This window comes from Chiloscyllium punctatum, chromosome 19 (assembly GCF_047496795.1).
Source record: "Chiloscyllium punctatum isolate Juve2018m chromosome 19, sChiPun1.3, whole genome shotgun sequence".
Classification (NCBI taxonomy): Eukaryota; Metazoa; Chordata; class Chondrichthyes; order Orectolobiformes; family Hemiscylliidae; genus Chiloscyllium; species Chiloscyllium punctatum.
Window position 1 is genome coordinate 92583338 of NC_092757.1, and position 24918 is coordinate 92608255.

Below are 24918 nucleotides of genomic sequence, written 5' to 3' on the forward strand. Positions count from 1 at the left end.
ATACAATTGGCAGTAACTGAGCAGGGAAGGGTCTGCTTCAGTCCTGCACTGCCCACATTCCTTATCTAGGTTCAAGCCCCACTCCAGGACTTTGGCATAAAATCAAGGCAGAAAATCAATGCGGTGTGGTATGTTTGCTGTACCCTTGGCTGTAAAGATACATCTTCAAATGTTATAAAAAGCATATAACAGTTTGTTTTTATTTAGTCATGGTTTTAAGTCTGTTGTTAGAATTTATTATTTTATCCATTTTTTGATATTTCTTCAATCCCTGACAAAGTTGCAGACTGAACTTTAGTTTCCTCTGTACCTCCTGCCTCCAGGTGAATTGTTTGCAAATATTCTGATATGTTAGTGAATTAACCTGATTAACCCCCCCACCCCCAACTCTTGTTCCATAGGGACGCTGACTGTCGAAGCCATCTATCAGGACCGGGACCAGTTTGCCCAGCTAGTGCGTGAAGTGGCTGCTCCTGATGTCGGCCGCATGGGAATCGAGATCCTCAGCTTCACTATCAAGGTGAAAAATAACGCAACACATCTCAAATACAGAATTATCTGCAGCCACTTTCTCTTTCACCTGCTGTTTCCTTTTAATGAATGTAAAATTTTCCCTGTATGCAAAGAGCTGACAAAGTTGAGGGCTCTTGTGGCCCAGTGGTAGTGTCCCCACCTCTGAGCCAGTAGCCCTGGGTTCAAGTCCCACCTGCTCCAGAGATGTGCAATAACATCTCTGAACAGGTTGATGAAAAAATGGTGACAGAGATATGTGGAATAAGCATATTATTCATTCCCTATATATTAGGGGATTTGGGACTTCTGTTTGGTGTGGGTCCATGGAAACGTGATGTAGTCGATGAGCCCCTCGGTTAGATTGTAGCTGTATCTTGACTTCTATCCATTTTGGATCTGTGTCCCCTTGTAACCTTGTCCAATGAAAATCTGTCCATCTCGATTGCAAAATTTTCAATTGATTTTTTAATTTCCCCCTTCCCCAGTCTCATCATTGTTTTGTGGTAGAGTTTTAGATTTTCACGCCCCTTTTTGTGTGAGGCAGTGCTCAGAGACATTATCCTTGAAAAACCTAGCTCAGCTTGGAGTTTCTAGCCCTTTTCTGCACTTCCCTCCAGAAAGTTTTCTTTGTGGACCCAATCAAATCCTTTAACCATCTTGATCACCTCATGATGTCTCATCTTCATTGCAATACAAGCCTAGACAGGGTAGATGTAGGAAGGATGTTCCAATGACTGGGACGTCCAGAACCAGGAGTCACCATCTAAGGATAGGGATTTAGGACTGAGATGAGGAGGAACATCTTCAGCCAAAATCTGTGAATCTTTGAAATTCTCTCCCCAAAAGGGCTGTGGAAGATCAGTCATTCAATAAGTTCAAGACAGAGATGGATGCATAGTTAGTTACTAATGACATCATGGGATATGGGAATAATACAGGTCGGCTGCCTTGAACTGTTAAAATCCACGTGCTCTTTGTACAGCACCATGCCATTAGGGAGAGAATTCCAGGATTTTGACCCATGACATTTAAAAGAACAGTGATATATTTCCAAGTCAGGATGGTGAGTGGCTTGGAGGGGAACTTGCAAGGGGTGGTGTTCCCATGTATCTGTTGCCCCTCTCTTCTAGATGGAAGTGGGCATGGGTTTGGAAGGTGGGGCATGGGTTTGGAAGGTGCTGTCTGAGGATCTTTGGTGAATTTCTGGAGTGCATCTTGTAGATGGTACACCCTGCTGCTACTGAGCGTCGGTGGGGATGTTAGTGGAAGTGGTGCTAATCAAACAGGTTGCTTTGTCCTGGATGGTGTCAAGCTTCTTGAGTGTTGTTGGAGCTGCACCCACCCAAACAAGTCATAGTCATACAGCACGGAAATAGACCCTTCAGTCCAACCAGTCCATGCTGAAATAATATAACACTCAATCAGTAGTACAGATGTTGAGGCAGATGGTTAGTCTGGAAGGGTAGAAGAGGTTCATGAGGCAGAACGATTGCCTAATGGTCCTATTTTACCCCTTTGCTCCATGTGTCATCCTGGTGAATCTACACTGTACCATCCTTGAAGGCCACTTTTCTGAGGTGTAGTGCCCAAACCCTCCAACAGTTTTTTATAACTGCATCATGACTTGCATCCTCTTGTATTGGAACCTCTTGAGATAAAGATTAGCATCGTATTAACATTTTGGCTTTTAATAGTTTCTATACCTCTGCTTAAAATTGTTCTGATAAAAGCTGATTTTTATTTTTAAATTCATCTGTGTTGATCTTTTACAAGAGTAAACTGTTGGATGTTTGCGTTTAAATACCAGAGCTTTCCCCCACTCTGTGCTATTGATTTGAATCTGCCAATTGCACGGAAAGATGGTGAATGCAGATGAGCAGTTTCCACAGAGCTTGTTAGTGGATTCAGGCAGTAATTTTGATTCTCTCTCAATGTGCTCCATTACAGGAGACTGGTGCTAGCAGAGCTTTTGAGAGTGAATGGCCTTCCTACCTTTCTGGCTGCTAGGTAACAAACATTTGGAGTGAGGGACAAGCAGTGTGGGTGGGATGGGGTGGGTGCAACTGCACAGGCCATGTTTAAACATACCTTGTGACTTCTGCATTCAGCTGCTTTCTCCTTGGAGTTGTCTGCATTATCTCTTCACGTCTCAAAAGGAAGAGAGCTAGCTTAACTTCCGGTGTTCATGGGTAGCTGCAGGTATCACTTTTACAGGGTGTGACTGGTTTGGATTGCACCAAGGATTAGTGCTGAATCACTGCCTGTTTCTGATTGCCATGCATGTTCCAATTGAGCAAGTAGGTCAGCAAGTGTCATGGCCAATAATGCCTGCAGGTGATATTTGGCCATCTGAGATGATGAGCACAGGACTGAACATCTAGAGAGCTGGCCAAAAGTGCTGCAAGACCAAATAGTGAGGACCAAAGACCCACTCCATGGACAATCTGTTTGAGCCAAAGGAAGACCGTCAGCGTATGGATGTGAAATGTTTGGTGACGATCTGGAGACAAGTAACTTCTAGCTTCAAGTAACTGGCAACACTGGTGGCAGGAGGTGGTGGGAATACAGAAAAACAATCAAATACTGGATTACTCTGGCTGAAGTCTTACATGATGGAAAAGTCTCACTGAAACTCGGCGCCAGAACCTACAAAAGATTTGAGACTTTTTTTTTGTGTCGTATACAAGCTTAGATTCAAGAAGAGAGGGGCAACAAATAGATAGCAGTATGATGCAGAGGTTGAGCTGGATTTGTGGAGTGATTTAGTAAAGGTGCAATCAAGAGTCAGCACATCAGGAAGTCAGTGAAGACAGGGAGAGCATCAAAACAAGTTGCTGGGAAGGGTTTGAAATAATGGTCTTCTGTGAGATGAGGAATGTGTTGGGGGTGAAGAATGGAGAAGAGAAAGACTTAAGACCAAGTGGAAGTGAAAAGAAACTTGTACCGAGACTGGTTGAGGAATAGGTGACTGATGGGAGGCGGTGAAGGGAGATCATCAATCAGCAACACCAAGCAAAATGGGAGAAGCCAAAAGAAAGGAAAAAGAGATGTAGGTGGTTCAGAACTTTAAAGTCTTGTTTAGGTTAGTGCAGTCAAAGCAACCAACTTGACCGTGCCACATATAGTCATAGAGTCCTACAGCATGGATTTTTTATTTTCAAATCCTTTGAAACACAAATCAAGCCTGTTTACTGTTCTTTTTCTCAGAGGGTGGTAAGTTGGGTCCAAGTCAATGTGTTTGTTGATAGAGTTCTAGTTGGAATGCCATGCTTCTAGAAATTCCCGTGCATGTTTCTGTTTGGCTTGTCCTAAGATGTTGATCCAGTCAAAGTGGTGTCCTCCTTCATCTGGATGTAAGGATGCTAGTGAGAGAGGGTCATGTCATTTTGTGGCTAGTTGATGTTCATGTTTCCTGGTGGTTAGTTTTCTGCCTGTTTGTCCAATGTAGTGTTTTATTCAGTTCTTGCGAGGTAATTTTGTAATTTCCACAAAAAGACATGATCCACTATTACTAGTATCCTTACATACAGATAAGGAAGTACACTATTTTGACTGGGAAACATATCCATCATAGGACAAGCCAAACAGGGACATGCACAAGAATTCCTAGAAGCATGGCATTGCAACCAGAACTCTATCAACAAACACATTGACTTAGATCCCATTTACCACCCCCTGAGAAAAAAAGGAAATTACATCACCATCTTGAATCTCTCTAAGTTTGTATACGGAATCCTAAACACACAAATAGAAAGTGGGTCATCACACCAGCGCTTCACCAGAGGCTCACTGATACTGTTACTGCGTATGGTGACGAAACGTCTGAAGACCTTCCAGCTCAGCGAGCAAACTTGCATCCAAAACCTCAACCTGAGCTCCAAATCTTCTCAAAACTCACCAAAGGGCCTGTCTTCGTGCTGTAGGACTCTGACTATACGTGGTATAGTCAAGTTGGTTGCTTTGTTTAATGGAAGTCCTTGCTCAGTAGAGAAAGCTTCGCTCCTGGATGGTGTCAAGCTGCTTTGAGTACTGTTGGAGCTGCACCCATCCAGGCAAATAGGGAGTATTCCAACACACTCCTGACTTGTGCCTTGTAGATGGTGAATAGACTTTGGGGAGTCAGGAAGTGAGTTACTCACTGCAGTATTCCCAGCCTCTGACCTTTTCTTGTAGTCAGTGTGTTTATGTGGCAAATCCATTTGAGTTTCCAATCAATGGTGGCCTCCAGGATGTTGCTACTGGGGGATTCAGTGATGATAATGCCGTTGAATATTAAGGGGCGATGGCTAGATACTGTCACGTTGGCGATGGTCATTGCCTGAGCACTTGTGTTATGAGTGTGTTACTTAGCACCTAGCAGCCCAAAGCTGTTCAGGTCTTGCTGTATTTATTTGGACATGGAGTTCTGCATTATCTGAATATTTTTGAATGGTGCTGAACATTGTGTAGTCATCAGCAAACATCCTCACTTCTGACCTTTTATGATGAGGGAAGGATATTGATGAAGCAGCTTTAAATGTTTGTGCCAGGACACTACCCTGAGGAACTGTTAAAGTGTCCTCGGGATGAGGTGACTGACCACAGCCATAATCTCATGTGCCAGGTCTGACTGCAACCAGTATTCTGTGTTGCTGATGTTTCTTGAGGAATATTGACTAGAACATTCATCTGATGAGCTTCAGTTAGCAATGTAGAATCATTCCTCCTTCTGAGAAGACCAGATGGAGCATCAGTTCAATGTCCCGCTGTAATGATAGCATCTGTAATAGTGCAGTGCTCATTCCGTTCCGAGATGAAGTGTACATCAAGGTACACTCGATGTATTGTCAGTGAGCTAAATAAACACAGGAGGCATCACAGCTGAGTTTGTTCAAACAGCCACCCAGAGTACTGTCAGGCCCATTGGTGGACACCTTTCAACACCCCAAAAACCTGAGGCTGGGTTTAGAGTTTGGTTCCCATCAGCTAGATCAGCTAACTGCTTGCACTCTTTCAATTGAACCCGAGATATTTTATGGTCTCTGTGTCTGTGCTGTTGATTGATCTATGGGAACTGTAATGTGCATTGTCTAGAATGGTTGTGTTTCAGCACTTGTATACGTCCTGCACAACTGGCCTGTACCAGTGTATAGGTCCACATATGAAAGTTCCTATGCCTCTTTATGAAAGCAATCAGCTTAGCCTCCAATTCCTGCCTCCCTGTTGTGTTTACCTAGCTTCCCTTAAGCACATCTAAGAAGATCTTTTTAAAAATGGTGCCCATGGGAATACCCAGTCAGATTTTCCAGAAAGAAAAATCACAGGCACCAACTGCAGTCCTTGTTTCAGCAGAATCTTCCACCTGTGGAGGGAACCTTTAAGACAAATCTTCAATGTGGGTATTGTGTGTCCTGGAGTATTCAGTGAACCATAACATTCTATAGCAGGAGGTCATTTTTTCAACCTTGATCTGTTCAATGACTCCCCTTTCTATGGAACTTGTGATATTAAAAGCATGTCATCATTCAGCTGTATATAAGTCTCTAGAGCTGTGTTATTTTTAGACTGAGGTTTTAGAACCATGTTAAGAATGTGAGGAGAGGTTTTGGTTTATATTTTAAGACCCGATGGAGTATTCGCTGTGCTTGCGTTTACAAACTGTGATGAGTATGTATTACCTTAACCCTCTGATGACCTGTTTTCTTATTTAAGAAGAAATGTGCATTTTTCATGTTTCACTTCAGAAGAACTGATCTTTGTAACGGTGCTTTCTCAGATTGGAATCAGCAATGACGGTGTTTATTTTCCTGGGTAAAACATCGATGCAGGCAGTAAGTGAGTTTATAAAGTCAGTCACATGACACCAGGTTATAGTCCGTCAGGTTTATTTGAAATCACAAGCTTTCGGAGCACTGCCTCATCATCACCTGACAAGGGGCAGCACCTTTGTCATTTTACAAAAATCGTGAAGTGAAGTTTGAACCCCCCCCCAGTCATGATGGTGTGAAGGTGGGAGTCCGACAGGCTGACTCTGTTCCTTATCACTGAACTGAGCTTGTGAAATCCTGGGATGATTTAACTTGAGCCGTTCTGACCTGAAATCTAAATGAGTTCCTGAAACTCTGGTGCAGAAACAGTGCTGTAATTCTGAGGGCCACAGGCTACTTGAGTTAGTGCATTAACCCAAGTCTGAGGAATGGAAACAATTTGGAAGGTGCTGGCTTACTGTCTGATGGAATTTCCATTTAGTGCACAGAATTTACAATGTGAGCTAGTAGACAGTAACTGGCAGAATCTTTGCAGTTACAGTGGTCATCAAAACGTTTTTTCATGTTTCATGAGCATGCCCTGTGAAGCATCACTAACTCAAAGTAAAAGGTTCGCCAGTGAAATTGTCATCACTGGGTATCATCCAGAAAATGACCAGTCACTTTCCTTGTTCAAGACTCTCCTTAGTTATTTCATCTGGCTTTTAAATAATGACATTCTTTAAATTCCTCTGAATTCTCCATATGGGGAATGTTCAGTCATTTGCCAATTTGTATTTTTTTGCTGATTTTGAACACCCCTTGCCTGATTTCAAACCAGAGTCTCAAATAGTCTGGGTTCAATATCAAATCCTTTTCTGACTCCCCAGGTCATTTTAAATTAGCCCCCAACTTATTTTGTCCTCACTGGTTTGTGCGCTCTCGCGCTCACACTCTGTGTGTGTGTGTGTGTGTGTGTGTGTGTGTGTGTGTGTCTCTCTCTCTCTCGCGCTGTGTCCCCCCCAGAGTCTAGTGGAGGTTTACAGGAACGATCCAGGAGATGAAGGGCTTGTCATGTGAGGAGCAGTTGAGGACTCTGCCCTGACTCGATGGAGTTGAGAAGGATTGGGGAGTCCGATTGAAACGTTGAATACTGTCAGGCCATGACCGAGTGTTTCCACAAGTAGGAGGGACTAACACCCAGGGGCACAGCCTCCAAGTGAAGGTAGTGGTGAGGAACTGAGGTGAGGAGGAGTCCCTTCAGGCAGAGGGTGTGGATTCTGTGGAATTCATTGCTGCAGAGGGCTGTGGGGGCAAAGTCATTGAGTAGTTTTAAAACACAGATGGATAGTTTCCTGGTTAGTAAAGGGATCAAGGGTAACAGGGAGATGGCAGGAGATTGGAGTTAAGAAATGTATCAGCCATGACTGAATGGTGGTGCAGAATCAATGGACTGAATGGCCTTGTTGTGCTCCTATATCTTATGGTCTTTATTGAATGAGCAGAGAATCAACACGGCAGAAGTTTGTGCAGAGTATTATCTGAAGAATGTAAACTGTGTTTTAAAAGTGAATCAAAGAATGACTCTTTTTGTTAGCTATTGCTCAATTGGTAGTGCAGTCTTGGGTATTAAGTCAGTGCTTCCCAAATGTTTTCCTGATTGTCACCCCATTTTGAGGTTTGCAAGTTTTCACCTTTCCTCTGAGAGCAGAGCCAGGGGGCCCTGATAGAGCAGGAGCATGGCTTTTGTAACTTCGGCCAAATCCACAGAAACCATTGTGGTTCTGATGCTGTGACCCCAAAATCTACAGCTTGCTAACCCACACTGGGTTCTGAGCCCCACTTTGGGGAAAACCCTGTGCTAAAGTCATGGGACCTCAGCATTAACAGTGCACTGCACCGTTGGAGAGTTTATCCTTCATTTGAGAAGTTAAACCAAGGTCCCATCGCCATTCTGAGGGAAATGCTGAAGTTCCCTGGCTATGTTCAGGGAGAAGAACAGGGGAGTTGTTCTGGCCAAAGTTCACTCCTCAATATTTCCAAAATATGTGATGTAATCATTAATAAAGCTGATGCATGCAGGAGCTTCCAGTACATAATCTCATTGCCATGTTTCTTAGATTGCAATAGCAACTGTATTTCAAGTGTATTTAATTGGCAATAAAATACCTTGAGATATCCAGTGGGTATGAAAAGGGCTATGTAAGTGCAAGTCATTTTTAAAGAGGAATGAATTGAATTGAATTGAATGGAGTGGATGGAATGTAGGCTGAAGAAAAAAATTAAATTAAATGTTTAAATGAAGTAAAACACCAGAACACAATTATTTCTGCAGAATCATGTTCTGTAGGTCTGTTCCCAGTGTTTCATGAGCCTTTTACCAACATGTTCACCAGAGTCACTGGATATCCACTTGATGTAAAATAACAAGTCCAAAAGGCTCAAAACAGAAATCCTCGAAAGGTCACGTAACGTTCATGCAAAAGGGAAACTGAGATGTTGTTTCAGGTCACTGACTGTCCATCAGAGCTGGTTATTATTCATTTGTTTGAAGACCATCCTGTGACCATTCTGTGAAGCAAACAAGAGAGTGCGACTGTTCTAAATGGCTCTCCCAGAATGAAACACTGAAATGTAACATTCGTTTGATGTGTCATCACATTCACTTCAATTTTGTAATACAGTCACTCCACTTTCGAGTTGGATTTGATTGTCAGCTTGGTCAACGCTGGTACTCTTGCAATGAAGCATTTATTCCTCTTGATGGCTATTCAGGATACTGGTGACCTTCTGTTACCTGAGTGCCTCTTTTTTTTTAACAGGATGTTTATGACAAAGTGGAATATCTCAGCTCACTGGGGAAATCACAGACAGCGATAGTGCAACGTGACGCAGAGATAGGAGTGGCAGAAGCTGAGAGAGATGCTGGAATACGGGTAAGCATGATTCTCAAACTGTAAAATGGCAAGGAATTGTATGCCATTTGAGTTTGATCATACCAGCAGTATAAGTGTGACTGGATGTGGAAAAACACAGATATCTAACTTACTCACGTTAGTGAGAAAAGCCACACACTTTGCAATGAACTGTTTAGAAATCCGATTTAATTTATGTTTATTTTTAATCAGTAATCTGGAGAATCTCCTGTAGTAAATTGCCAAATGCAAAACAACTGAGCTGTGTGGTATTTGTGATCAAGGGAAAATGTCTGGTTATAAGTTGCTTTCAACAAAGATTTTCCCTTGTGAGCTCATTAAACATATGTCCACAAATAGTCTCTCATGGTTTAGTGATGTCTGTAACCTGAGTTTCCCAGATTCACCTCTGGCCTCAGCTTACATTTTTGCTCCCACATCTTTTCTGCCACTGTTCCCTTTCCACATCACCACCTCAAGGTGTTTACCTGTTATGTAGCTCCAGCCAACCACAGTATCTTAGTAAGTGTGACCTGCCAAACGATTCGAACTTGGTTGATCAAACAGAAAATAAGAGACTTATTTCCTGCAAAAAGAAAGTTTATTGACTCTAACAACAATAGAAGTTGCTGGGAAAGCTCAACAGATCTGGCAGCATCTGTGGAGAGAAATCAGAGTTAACGTTTCAGATTCAGTGGTATCTCCTTAGAACTGGCTCTACCAGCTTATCGATTCTACCAGTCTAACAGTTCTCTTTCCCTTAGTTCCAGCTGTTCCTGCCATTACATACGGTGATGCTAACTAACTGTTTCCCATGCAACCTTAACTGCTTATTACATTAACATTGTCAACCCTGAGTGTGTTCCTGGAGATTTCACATGACCATACCAATGACTTGCCCCACACTATCATTGGTTCATGTTCCAGATGTTGTACTTTGCTACAGCCAGTTGAAAAGGGGACAGGATCATCATTACCAGTTGAATTCACTCTGCTGATGAAATAACCACTTCCCCTTCCTTGACTGGTGAGTGCACCAAGTACATGAGAAATAAGAACAGAACAAACTGGAAGGAATCAGCAGCACGCCTAGCAGCATCTGTGGGGAAAGATAAAGTTAATGTTTGAGGTTGATATGACTCTTCTTTGGATCTACTGTGAAGAAAGGTCGTGGGGCTTATAATGTTCCCTCTGTTGCTTTCACCACCAACACCTCCAGACATTGAGTCTGCAACATTTTCAGTTTTTACTTCAGATCTCTCTCAATTGCAGTAATTTGCTTTTATTAGAGGATATGAGAACATTTTTTGCTGTCACCTGGAGGTTAATCTTCATCTGGGGAATCCTGGCCAATGGCTTTCCAAAATACAGCTGTGTGGTAGTATGTTATGAACAGTTTTTCAAGGGCAAATGTTGAGGGAGGTGCAATCAGAAGGGGCTGTTACAGCTGAGCTCTGTTGTCCTCCTCATGAGATTCCCAGATAATCTCTGGCTGTGGGAATGCTGATTCACCTCCTGTTCCATTTGCTTGCCTAGAGTAGCCAACTCCTAGTTGACACAGCGTTGTAGCTGAGATCTCTTCGTGTTCAGTGTCCAACAAAAATAGTGTACAGAGGAACCTCAATTATCCAAATATCAATTATCTGATTATCAGATTATCCGAAGGGGATCTCAAGGCCCTGATAGAAACATTACGTCACAGAGCTGTTTCAAGTCTGATTGTGTCTTTTGTTTACAGCTGGACTGATTAAAAACGAACCCAGCTCACTGAAATGCTGTCGAGAACAGTCCTGGACAGTCCAGGCACCGTCTCTAAATGACTGAACCCTGGTTGCTCGCTCTCTCACTCACGCTCTCTCTCTCTCAACCCACACTTTCCCCACACACTAGACAGGGATGTACTCTAAACCCCTCAGATAATCTCTCCAACATTGTCCTGTACAGAGCAAAGGGAGAACTTGTCAAAACGTTGTGTGCTTTTGCTTAGTCTCCTGAGCAGACTTCACAGAAAACTTCAAACCCAGAGGAAATCAGTTATCAGAATTAAATAGTACCCACCCACCTCGCTTGGGTAATCTAGGTTCCTCTGTACACTCTAGTATAAGTTGAGCACTTATTTTTGTCCAAAAAGTCTAGAATTTTCCATACGTCTCATGTAAATGTCGACCCTAGTTCTTAACAGATGAACATTTGAGGCAAGGTATTATCCTGTATGTAAATGTAATGATGAGGGAATGAATTGTTTTCTGTGCTGATATGTGTCTTGATGTATAATTCACACTAATTTGGCGCGAATCAAAGAAGGATGGAATTTTTGATTCTAAGGCAAGGGCTGGACGGTGCAGAGAATGAAGATTGTACCAAAGCTGCCTGCTGAACTCGAAGATAAGCTATTACGGTTTCACCAGTGTGTAATCAGAAATCAGCAGAAGGCAGGCTTCTGCTACCGATATGGTATTTTGGGCTGTAGTAGCATCAATTTCAGCCCCTCGAAAGTAGTATCCATATAATAGTTTACCCCATAAACATTTTTTAAAAATGTCCAAGGATTTTAACCTTTACATGAATATATGCGGCAAATCTTTAGGGGAGCTCCAGGGTGAATTCCTGAATCATGCATTTGTGTTGTGAATTCATTCACTTTTTAAGGTTTGATTCATTGTGGAGCAGCAAATCCTCATTAGTCTTTTGTTTATTTTTCTCCATGCTCTCTGTTTTTCTCTCTTCTCCCCCCCCCCCCCCCCCCCCCCATCCAATAAAAATCCCACAGGAGGCTGAGTGCAAGAAGGAAGCGATGGATGTTAAGTACAGTGCTGACACCATGATGGCTGACTCCAAGCGAGCATTTGAAATGCAGAAGGCAGCCTTTAATCAGGAGATAAATATAAAAGTAAGTGCCTTCTGTCAGGACCAACTACTCTCACTCATTGACAAGTTCAATAACTCAACGCGAACCCAGGGAGCCCCTTGGAAACTGAAATTATTAATTCTTAACATGAGTATGTGAGCAAGAAGCAGGAAGTGATGGTCAGTCCCTCACGCCTGCTCCCCCGTTCAGTAATATAGTTATGCCTTGGTTAACCAATTTTTATCTACTCTTTTTGAACAAAGTAGGTGAAGTCAGGGCAGTGCAGTAGATATGATATATGAACTTTGAGGGCCTTTTTAGAAGGTAACATCTTGTAGACTCCTGGCAAAGGTCAGGACCCAGATAGAACTGTTTGAAAGATGACTACAGAACCACTGTTTAAAGATGGTAGGAAGTGGTATTCCACAGAACATCATTAAAATGCTGGAAATATTCAGGCAGCATCTTTGGGGGGGAAAAAGTGAAACTTCAGGTCAGTTTCCAACTCTGTTGAATTGTGCTTTTATATTAGTTTATCTGAGGGAGTGTGTGCAACAACGAATCTTACATTTTTGGAGATATGGTGTTGAATTTGCAGTGATAGCAAAGCACAGCACATAATCATCATGAAGGACTACATTACAGTAAAATACAGAAAGATACTGACAGGCTTGGTTAATGCATATCTAAATGGCAAATGAAAAGAATGGGGTGTTTCATTTTTTAATGAGGAATGAGTGCAGTAATTATTCCTCAGACAAAAAACAAGTAAATGTGTTAGTGGATCTAAAAGGCCTGGGAATGCAGATTCTAAAATCTACAGACGTAACGCTGAAGTTTCCTTTCTAGAGGAATAGAATTCTGAAATGAGTTAAGTGTACATTTGATCTTGTTTACTCCACAGTTGGAGTATTTCTGTGCAGCCTGGACTCAACTGTAGCTTAAAAAAAGGGAACGATAACACGAGGTGGGCAGATCAAACTTACAAAAGTTGAAAAGGTGCAAAGATCCTACTTTTGAAGGATTTCACTTAATCAAGAAATTGAGGTGAATTGTAGTGGCATACTAATTCTTAAGTTTTAGCCTTAATTGTGCTTCACTTAAGAGCTGGACTCCTCTTGGGGAATGTCTGGATATATAAAATGGAAACTCAACTTAATGGAGATCAACTGCCAGAGTGGATGTTGCAACATTTATAAAATATTGGGACAGCTATATGGGTAGGAAAGGTTTAAGGGATATGGGCCAAATGCAGACAAATGAGATTGGTTTAGTTTGGGGAAACCTGGTCACATTGACAAGTAGGACCAAAGGGTCTGTTTCCATCCTGTATGACTCTCTGACTTGGTGACTGTATGACCAGTGAGTGTTGTGCACAGCATTCCAAGTGTGGCCTAACTAAAGGTTCCTTGGATTTCTCTGTAATTTTCTGTTGGATCATGTGCTTTGCCATGTGGATGAGAATTAGTAAGGACTTGAAGTGACCCAAGGGGCTGGACACAGAACATTGAGGCCAGTTCAAGAATAGTCTTAAAGCAGAGCTGTAAGGTTCAACTTTGAGCCCTCCTGGGAACATGGAAGGGCATTTTACTAGATGCGGCGTACTCAGTGGGTCAGAGCACACAATCATCTCATGCAAGGGCAACGATGGTTACAAGTTCAAGGCTCTCAAAGGGCATTGCGAAGTATTTCTTTATTCAGCGGTCAATCATCAAATTTGAATATATTCTCTTGAATAACTAAAGCACAAAGTTTCAAAACGTAGAAAATTAAATTAGGCCATTTGGCCCTTTTGAACTTACTCCACCATTCGTTATGGTCGTGGCTTCTCATCTAACTCAATAGCCTTCTCCCCATGCCCTTTGATCCCTTGAGACCCACATGCTATATCCATGTGCTACTGGGGAAAGAGAAGGCAAGTTGGTATTCTGAGTTTAAATCCCATGCTGACCTGTTCCGCTTCACCCTGGCCCTTCCTCAGAGACTGCTGCCAGAAGGGGAAAAAGAAAAAAAAAAGTTTTAAAGAAATGAGTGAGGAGAATGATGGATTCTGAAGCCGAAAAGGAATCTTCAAATCTTCATGAAATTAAAGGGAATAAAGATTGTGTTTGAAGTGTTTGTTCAAAGTATAATAGAATATGAGGATACAGTAAAGTCTATTTAAACATTTAGGCAAGAGGATTATAGAGTCAGAGTTGTACAGCATGGGAACAGACGTCCAGTCCAACTCATCTACGCCAACCAGACATCCCAATCTGACCTCGTCCCATTTGCCAGCACTTGACCCATATCCCTCTAAACCCTTCCTATTCACATACCCATCCAGATTCCTTTTAAATGTTTAGTTGTACCAACCTCCACCAATTCCTCTGTCAGCTCATTCCATACGTGCACCACCCTTCACATGAACAAGTTGCCCCTTGTGTCCCTTTTAAATCTTTCCACCCTCACCCTAAACCTATGCCCTCTAGTTTTTGTATCTCCTACCCTGGGGAAAAAGACCTTGGCTATTTGCTCTATCCATGCCCCTCATGATTTTATAAACCTCTATAAGGTCACCCCTCAGCCTCCGACACTCCAGGGAAAACAGCCCCAGTGTATTCTGCCTCTTCCTGTAGCTCAAACCCTCCATCCCTGGCAACCTCCTTGTAAGTCTTTCCTGAACTTGTTCAAGTTTATCAATATCCTCCCTATAAAGGGGTGATGATTGATCTTTCCTTAGGGAAAGATCATCCTAGTTGTTGTACCTACCAGTTGCTGATAGACTGCTCTCCCACCACACTCCTCTTCATTCCCTTCTGTTTTGTATTCCTGTTAAAGAGGCTGTTACTTTCTGCAGTTCCACATGGTGTCCTATACAAACCTGCCACAAATAACCATGCTTCAAGCATGACACATCACAGGGCAAGTCATAGGTCAATGATCAAACATAAGAGCATTGTTCTGTTAGTCTGGGAACTGAAGCTAACTTTAGTGCCCTCTAGAAGTGCTGGCAGAAGCAATGAAAGCAATCTCTCCTTTTCCTCTCGACTTCTGTCCCTCCACTCTTCCTTTCTGGCCCTCACCTGCTCTTTCCCCTTGCCCCTCCTTGGGTAAGACTGTTGCTGGAAAACCTCTCAATGGAGGGCCATTTTCAGTCAGGCTCCTTTTCTTTATTAAGAAACACTAAAGCCATGTTCCACCTTCAGAGGTTTTGAGGTAGGTTCTTCATCTGCTACCTGAGCCAATAGAAGTTCTGGATCTAACTGTGGTGTTTGAGTTTGATTTGTACCGGCCTGCAGACATTGAGAGGGTTGAAGCTTTGGCGTCACTGTCTGGCCTGAGCTATTTTAATGCTTTGTCTCACATTTTCACGGCTGTGTGTAGAAAGCTGAGGCCCAGCTGGCTTATGAGCTGCAGGGAGCCAAGGAGCAGCAAAAGATCCGACAGGAGGAAATTGAGATCGAGGTGGTGCAGCGCAAAAAACAGATAGACATCGAGGAAAAAGAAATCTCCCGTATGGACAAGGAGCTGATTGGGACAGTGAAGAGACCAGCAGAGGCAGAAGCCTTCAGAATGCAGCAGGTCGCTGAAGGCCAAAAGTAGGTGTACCTCTTTCACACACTGAGACCCTCCCCATGCATGCACGCAGACGCAGACACACACCCACACGCGCGCGCAAACACACGGAGTCCCCGCATACCACTGCCATCATTCTCGGCTTCTGCTGTGATGATTGGACGTTATTGAAATCACATTGTCCAACTAAAATCACAGAGTTGAGTTTCACAATCATAGCACTGTCTCAGTTCAGAAGGAAGCCTTCCTAGTGAACACTGTTAACTTAGTGCCATTCTCCTGCATTTTCCACATTATGCTTGATCCTTTTACAAGTGCTAACTGTTTCTCCTTGTTTAGAAATATAGCAAATCAGCCATTCAGCCCTTTGAACCTGCTCCACCATTCAATATGATCACGACTGATCGGCCAACTCAGTCCCTGTTCCTGTCCTTTTGATCCCTTTAGCCCTGAGAACTATATTTAGCTTCCCTGTGAAAACATTCAATGTTTTGGCCTCAGCTACTTTCTGTGGCAGAGAATTCCACAGGCTCCCCATCAGAGATGTCCGATGGGACATCAGATTGAGGCCCTGGTTGACCTTTTTATTTAATGGAACAAGGCCATCTCTGGGAAATCCAGCATTTGTTGCGCATCCCTAAATCACCCCTTGAACTGGGTGATTGCTCGATCACTTCAGAGCCTATCAGATTGCTGTGCCTCTGGAGTCATGTGTAGGTCAGACCAGGTAAGGACAGCAGACTGCTCTCCCTAAAAGGGGAGAACTTGATGGGTTTTCTCACGGTCACCGTCACAGAGACGCACTTTCACTTCAAAGTACAGGATTCTGTGATCATTGTTTCAAAGGCTGTGTGGGTCTGTTCTGGAAAATATTCATTTTCCTTCCCCATTATTCACCATCACTAAAACCAATGATCTTATCACTGTGGGGTCTTGCTCTGGATAAATTGGTTGCATTTATTTTCTGTATAACAGCTCTCATTTGAGAAAGTGCTGCATTGATTCCTGGGATTAGATTGGAAGTCAGGTGTTTCTCAAGTGTCAGTGCAGACTCAATGGGCCAAAGGATCTCCTTTTTTATTTTGCTGCTGTATGATTCTATGGCTTCCCCGTTTGTAAGAGGCTTCAGACTGTGTTGAGGTGGTGCCGTATTAATGCAAGTCTTTTGTTTTGTGTCCCTGTTTGGTCACTCACCTCCCACGATTCTCTTTCTGTTGTACTGCAGAGTGAAACAAGTGCTGATCGCCCAGGCTCAAGCTGAGAAAATCCGCAAGATTGGAGAGGCAGAAGCTTCATCGATTTCAGCCATTGGCAAAGCTGACGCTGAGAGAATGAGACTGAAGGCAGCAGCTTACCAGCAATATGGAAACGCAGCCAAGATGGCCCTGGTATTGGATGCTCTTCCAAAGGTAAGCTGGCTGTTCTACTGATGCAAAGGTGATGATGAAGGGTGTTTGGTTAAATCCCTTATCAGCTTTTATTGCGCCGTGTAGTTGGTGAGCTAGCAATAGCTGAGTCAGAGTGCTCACTTGTGCAATGAGTGAGAAAAACTAGAAGTAATTTTATCTCACGAAACCATTTGCAGATATGGTTACGTAACTTCATAGAATCCCAACATAGAAGCAGGCCATTTGACCCATCAAGTCTGCAGCAGCCCTCCAAAGACCATCCCAACCAGACCCACATTCCCGACCCTATCCCCATAACCCTGCATTTCCCATGGCTAACCCACCTAGTCTGCACATCCCTGAACACTGGGCAATTTGCCATGGCCAATCCACCCTAACCTGCACATCTTTAGACTGTGGGAGGAAACAGGAGCACCAGGAGGAAACACACACAGACCTGGGGAGAATGTGCAAACTCAGTCACTGGAGGGTGGTGGAATCAAGCCTGTGTCCCTGGAGCTGTGAGGCAGCAGTGTTAACCACTGAGCTGCCGTGTTACCGCATGAGAATAGGCAACTTCAGAGTGAAACAGTTACGCATTTGAGAAAAAAAACTCTAAAAGGAAACTGGAGGTGACAAAGACGTAGGCATCGAATAAAACGTGTGTCTTGCATGCAGTTACATTTTCTGTCTGAGTCTGCCATTCCTCAAAGGCCTTTTATTGATCCTAACATTTGCTGTTTGTCAATATGGGATAGAGTTCTGGATGTTTAAGGGTAAACTAGTTGAGCATGCACTCCTGATGACGCCGCATGTTGGGTATTGGGAATTCCATCCGCCCAGTACATTTCAACCACTGACCCACTCCACCCCTGCCCAGTTCCCAGCTGTAGCAGGAACTGTGGAGCGCTCTGCATTGAGGTGGTGTAGGAGGCTAACCAGAACGATGCAGATACTGGAGAAGGGAGACTAGGAAATTGCCTAAAGCTGTTGAGATTAATCTAACAATTGGAGGGGCAGGGCAGCATTTGTATTTCAGTCACATCATTTCTTCTGTTTTAATTCTGGTGAACTATCTCTCTGCCCAGATTGCTGCCGAGGTCACTGCTCCTCTTGCAAAGACTGATGAAATTGTGATTCTTGGAGGAGACAATAACCGTGTTACCTCAGAGGTCACCCGCTTATTGGCAGAGGTCCCTGCATCTGTCCATGCTCTTACGGGAGTCGATCTAACAAAGGTCAGTGTCCTGTTTCCTTCCAGCATCTCTCTCATTCCAGGTTCTGTGCAAACATTGACTAGTAAGTATTTGGTTGAAGAGATCGGTGACAAATTGTACATTTGTCAGTCAAATAGCAGTTTAATATTTCTTTATGATTTAGTGAAGCACAACACAACTTGGAAGCTCAGCTCAGCACACCAGTTTAATCTCAGACCGAAAAGATTGCACTCTCACCCCACTCAGTAACAGCAATTTGTATTTGTATAGCGCCCAATAATGTAGCCATGTCACAGGTGTTTTGCAGTGTTCTCAATCAAAACGTAGCACCGTGCCACTTAAGAATATCTTGGAGCCAATGACAAAGGCTTGGATAGCGAGGAAGCATCTTCAATGAAGAGATGAAGTCCATGGGTGGGAGAGATGTATAAGAGGGAATCGCAGAGCTTGGGGCACAGGCAGCCGAAGGATGTCAGTGGTGGAGAGGTTCATGATATCAGGATCGGAGGAATTCACACATCTGGATGTTTCAGGACTGGAGGAGGTTACAGAGGTGGGATGGGGAGAGCTTTGAAAACAAGTGTTAGAATTTTTAAATTGAGGAATGGTTTAACTGAAAATCAATATAGGTTCCCAAGCACTGCACAGATTGTCTGATCTGAACTGACCATTCCAGTGCTATTGATGTGTGAATTCCTCTGATCCTGATATCATGAACCGCTTGATCCATTAGACCAAGGGCCCTATTGCGTTTTCAGGTGGCTATCAAAGACCTCAAGATAATTAGTGGGGCATTCTCCTCCTGTGAAAGCCCATTGCCAATTGAGAGTTGTATAAGATGCAGTATCATCCACGTAATTATTACCCAGAAATAAATCCCAATTGCTCTTTCAGTATGGTTCTCTTAAAATTACATTGTCTTTCTTTTCCAGGTACCTTTAATCCAAAAATTAACCAACGCCCAGGCCTGATCATGAAAAAAGCCACAACAAATTCAGGATATTTCTCCATAGAAAATACTATTCCACAGACCTCCACCTCAGAACACTTGAATAAGGAACTCCTTTTCTACTGAAAACTTGTGCGATTTTTCTTTTTTAATTTTCTTTCCGTTTTGGTTTCTCTTTAAAACCTCTGGTGCCTTAATTTAATCCAGATCAGATATTCAGTGCATAAATAGTATTTTTTTTCTTTCTCCCTTTATAGTCTGCTCTTTCACTAGCTGTTTTCTGTTTGTTGCTGATCATTTAAGAACAAAACTGATTCTGATGTCCATGTTGCAGGTTGTCTGGAGGGGGTTATTCACCTGTGGGGAAAGTCAGCATTTGAAGAGTTGTCCTTCCTCTCCACTTGCCGAACCTTGTTCCCTAGTTGTCATAGCAGTGCCATTACCAATCCCAGCCCAATATGCTGTTACTGTCAGGTTGGTTTTTTTAGGCCATAATGATGTCAGCAATGTTGTTGGTGAGGGATATGATTTTAAAGAACCTTGGAGTGCAGAAGGAAGCCATTCACCCCTTTGGCCCTTTACCAGTCCTTTTAAAAGATTTGGGAGTGGAACAAGTTGAACCAACTCAGTGTCTCACTTTGTTCCCAAATACTTACATTTTGAGTAAAAGTCAAATATTTATACCTTTCTGGCTCTGAAGTGTTCTTTTTGTTTGTTTGTTTTAAATTTAAGTACCAGTGAGTGTCCTGGGCATCTCTAGACTTCAATGTGTGAATCTGTAACATGGACACAGAAAGCAGAGTGTGACAAATTCTGAAGCCATAAGTAAATCCAGCAAGACAGTTTCCCTTCTACTGAAGGGATCTTGACACAATCGTGTAAAGATAATGCCATTGTAATGTTGCTCGTCTGATTTCTGTTTTCTAAATAATTTTATTGTGTCTAAAGAATGGAGAGAATTGAATAGTGGTGGTTGTCATGGGTTGGTGTGTAGAGGATAATTGTGGATGTTTTCCTGGAGTGTATATTGAGGTATGATTGTCACTTGCTGAACTGCGTGGCATTGTAGGTCAAAATCTCATTTAAAACTGAAATTCACAGTGGAGTCTGGTATAAGGTGCACTGTGTACAAGAATAACGTTTATGGGAATGATTACTATTTTGTCTTGGCTGTTAAGTGTATTGTGTGTTGTACCTATTACTACATTGCACATGTACCACAATGTGATCTCCAGTTGATTTAACATTGAATTAAAAATTGTCCTCTACTCACCAGCATTCAGAATATCCCTTTAACTTTCTCCCCTGCTGGGGAAATGTGAGAGCACAAGTGCAGTGATCGTTTTCTGACTTGAAGTGGAACTGCAACTGAAAAGTACCTTTTGGAGGTTGGAGAGCACATTCCCCAGTGTGAGTAATGGCTCCACACTTCAATCATTGACGCATTACAGCGACTTGTCCAAACTGCTGCCATGATGTCTGTCCCAGGAAGATTGCATGCGTTGACGGTAGCATTACTGAGCCTCATCAGATCAAAGTTCTTCATCAGTCAGGAAGAATTGAGCTTTATATTCTAAACTGGTTGTCAATCAAGGGGTGGGCATTAAAACCACAGAACAGTGTACAGATTCCAAACAGTGCGGTACTGGTTGGTCTCTATGAAAAGTCTTAAGTTCAAATGAAAAAGGTAGAAGTCATACAATATTATCAGTGAGTTTATATGAGGTTTGTTTGTAGCTGCCGCAACTTAGATTTGTGAGTTTATCTTGAATCAGTGACTTGTTAAAAAAGCAGAACATGAGACAAACTAGTTATCTTTTGGTTACTGTGTGAGGCACAGTGTGATTCCACTCACAAAATAATCCCCTCCCTCCCCCCCTAGTTATGGTCCATGTAGTTGCATAGCGGGGTTATGTACAACCTGTGCTGTCTAGTTACTGACTATGCAAGTTCTACAATGCAAGCTGCAGCAGCCTTTTGTAACCCCCAGACATTGAACCCAAACTCCTGTAAAATGTATTCTGGAAACAGAAGCCTTAATTCACATTACGTTCAAATGGGGGTGGAGGAAAAATAATTGTCGCCAAACTGAATTGATGTATGCGGTTCACTTTCTGCCCAATACTAAACTTTAAGGTTCAGTCCCTATGGGTATTGTTACCTTCCTTCTTTCTGAGGCTGCTCATTGTGTCTCATTTTCTTCCCTTTTCTCTTGCACAGTAAGGATTAGTATCTTTAATGTGGTTTTCTTGTCTTTAACAATTAGATCTAAAACAGAGTTTGGTTCTAGGTAGGATGGAATTTTTCTTTCATTCGGTGCAGACATGTAATTTGTGGGGTAATACATCTGTCAGGCTGTTTGAAATTCGCAACAAAAGGTTCGGAGACTTGAGGTTGTATTTCTGTTCAGGTAAAACTCCCAGTATGTGAGGAAATCCAAGAGTAACGCTGAGCCAATGGGAGACTGTTAACTGGAGAGTGGCCACTGCCTTGGACAGGCCCAAAGTATTGGTTGCATGTTTTTTTTTATTGTGTGGACAGCTGGAAGTATCTTTTTTAAAATAAACATTTTTAAATTTTATCTCATTTCTTTACCTGCTAGAAATGAGTTTGCTTCAGTACAGTGGGTGCAGTTGTTTGAGTCAATCAAAGTTTATGGGTTAAAAATAAATCTTTTATAGAAGAAAACACAAGTTGAAAAAGAGGTGAATTTAGTCTATTTAATATGTACTCTTATCAGTTCTATAATCAATACCAGTGATTGTTCATTTAATCACATTTTAAGGTGGAGTTATATCCATCCTAGTTACCATGCAGTGAACATTATAAACACTGACATTTTTCCTTTTGTCCTCTTTGCCTGTTTTCATCAATTCTTGACTGCAGCAAACACAAATACCATGTCAGTTTGCCTCATTTGGTAGTGTGCACACCTCCAAGTTCAAAGTTTGGTAACTCAAGCCTCACAACGTTTCAGCCAATAATTTGTAGAAGTGCAGTACTAAAGGAATGCAGCACTGTCTGGGTTGCTGTCATTTTGGTGAGCTGTTAAAGCAAGACCCTGTGGTGATTGGTGCTTGAAGCAGTTAGAGACGTTTGAGCAATGAGGTGCCATATAAATGTGAGTAACTACTTTTAGGTTGTGTTTATTTACCAGGCAGCAGAGATTGTGTATGAGCTTTCTGTTTTTCTTTCTGGTCTTGGTTGAGTAGACACTGGAGGAATGCAAAGCTAGGGGACCAGGGCGGTAGAGTTTCACCCGACAGGTCTCCCAAGATCCCATTAGTGAGGTCAGCATGCTCCCCCTAATATCCTGCTGTTTTGAGAGCACAGCTGATTGCACAGCACTCCCGGAGTGAGTGAGTGAATATTGGAATTTCATGGGCACTGAAGCACAACTTGACTAAGTCCACCTCTAATCCCGTGCCATCATTCAGAGGCCAGATCAGAGTTATTCATGTTTGAATGTAGCAGCAGCCCTGAGTCTCTAATGTAAATATTACAAAATCCGAACCCTGAAACTAAGAGCTCAGGTTTAAAAAAACTGAACAGATTGCTTGCTTTATAGCATCTGCCAAATGCAGCTTATTTAAGTGAATAAATGCCTGTAAAACTAGGGCTGCGATCCTCCTTTCTTTCTTTTAAATAGTTGCTCCAGAGCTTTATTCCATGTCCTTTTTGGAAGCAAAAGATTTTCATTTGAGCTGTTTGCTCCAGTGCTTCTGACCCAGCAAATCCCCCTTTCCTGCCAACTCTCCAGTTAACTTGTGGATGTTGCTGCAGTGCTAAATTCAATATTGACACAATTTGAGGTGGGGGGAGACTGTACAAAATAAAGGGAATAAGACCACGACAGGTTTTGGTGTGTACAACTTGTTCAAATTGAAATTCCCTTATCAATTTATATAGGAACATAACTGCATAATGTTGGTTGCTAGACAGAGTTTATCAGTAAGATTGTGGTGGGATGCGTTTAACTGCTGGTTGTAAAAGATTATTTCAGCAACTGCTTAGCTTACTGGTGAGATCATGCTTCAAACGCTGGATGTGGAATTTTTAAAACCCAATCCTCAAAGTATAGGACGTAACTAACACTCTGACAACAAGACAGGAACCCAGCGCTCAGGGGCCTGTATGTTAGGAACTAATGTACATTTTTATTTTGTATTTAACATTATTCAGACTTTGCATGAATGAATAATAAAGGTTTGGGTGATTTTAATTGTATGAATAATATCAATAAAGTGTCTGAAAACCTGACCAATTAATTGGGTAATTTGAATAATTTAAAGTTATTAAGATTAATGAAGGGTATTGAATTAATCAACTTCAGCCTGCCTCCGAGGGGAGTTATGTTACAAGTTGCAATAGCACAAGTACAGTATCTGAACTGGGTTTAACAGAAACCTTGTGATTTGGGTGTGAAGAGAATGTCTCCTTAACTTCGAAAACCAATTTCAAGTCTCCTTTTAGTAAAGAGAATGTGGATTGGATTGTATGAATTTTTTAAGTGGAGAACTTAATTTAGGCAAATGAGAAGCTTAGATTGTGTCACCTGTTCCTTTTGGGCCCGCCTGGCTGTTTATAATAAATTTTTTCATTTTTCTAATATCCATGCATCCCTGCACAGAGAGAATGCCCCAACTTGACCATTCAGGCTGCAGTAATGAAAGAGGCTGTGCATCGAAGGGGAAAATAATGGGAAGGATGATCGAACAATGGTCAGCAGTGGTTCATGGAGTACTCTGCAGGCTCACTTCAGTTAAAATGCCATGGATTTAAGTCCCGACTTTGGAGACTTGAGTACCCACAAATCAGGGCTGATACTCCATGCACTTTTGAGGTTGGGGGGGTGGATGGAGGGGTGCTGCGGTGTCGGGGGAGACGGGGGCCGGATGGAGGGGGTGCTAAGTCTGAGGTGCCATGTTTTGAATGAGATTTTCAACCAAGTACCTGTTTGCTTTCTTGAGGTTATGTAAAGATCCCACTCAACGCTTTCAAAGATATGCAATGGGATCCTGGCCAATGTTTATCTCTCAATCAACTCGGGGGGGGGGGGGGGAGAAACGTTTATTTTATCGTCGTCATGCTGCATTTTATGGGCACGTGCTGTGCGCAAATTGGTGGCTACGTTCCTGACAGCAAGTGAGGATACTTTTCAAAAAGGAACATGCTTCCTCAGCTGTGAACTGCTTCAGGACATTGAGGTTCTGAAAAATCCCCATGAAATACACTTTGTTCTTTCCCTTTGGCATGAGCTGATTGGCAGAAAGGGCGCTCGCTGTGATGCATTCCCAACTGAATGCCAGTGAGCCTGCCATGCTCTGAAGCGAGAGAGAGACTTCACCCAATTGCCCTGTCATGGGGTCAAACAGCTATGTACTGATGGTAGGAATCTAGCCTGTTACACCTGTTTCAGCATCTCTCACATCGCTTTCCAATTAACTCCACTCTTCTGCTCTGTCTCGTTGCCCTGTGCATTTTACTATGTTTCCTACTCCTAGACTTTGTGACCTCCCAGTGTCTGCCCTGAGACACCCCTTCAGAGTTTCTTTCATTCAAGTTGTCTCCAGAGCTCTGGTACATGCAGTTAGTAACTTTACCACCTGCAGCATCACTTTACTCATAGGATTCACCAGCAAAGTCACTGTCCTAGTAATCCAGGTATGCTGACTAATGTTTTGGGGCCATCGATCCCACCTTGGTCATGGCTGGAGTTTCATCTCAATGAATAAAAATATGGAATTGCAGTCTACTGATTGTTGTTTTAAAACAATGCAGTGTCCTTTTTTGGAGAAGGAAAT

General features: G+C 42.6%; 1 protein-coding gene across 4 annotated transcripts in view; it reads left to right on the plus strand.

Moving 5' to 3' along the window:
- The window catches only part of LOC140491621 (flotillin-2), a 97878-nt gene extending 73707 nt beyond the window's left edge, over positions 1-24171 (plus strand). For all 4 annotated transcript variants that reach the window (XM_072590071.1, XM_072590070.1, XM_072590072.1 and 1 more), the window contains 7 exons: positions 402-520; positions 9062-9175; positions 11925-12044; positions 15369-15583; positions 16786-16969; positions 18037-18186; positions 19098-24171. In XM_072590071.1, coding sequence (XP_072446172.1) covers positions 402-520; positions 9062-9175; positions 11925-12044; positions 15369-15583; positions 16786-16969; positions 18037-18186; positions 19098-19136 — 941 coding nt within the window. In that variant the 3' untranslated portion in view covers positions 19137-24171. The remainder of the gene's footprint in view (positions 1-401; positions 521-9061; positions 9176-11924; positions 12045-15368; positions 15584-16785; positions 16970-18036; positions 18187-19097) is intronic.
- The last annotated feature ends 747 nt before the right edge of the window (positions 24172-24918 follow it).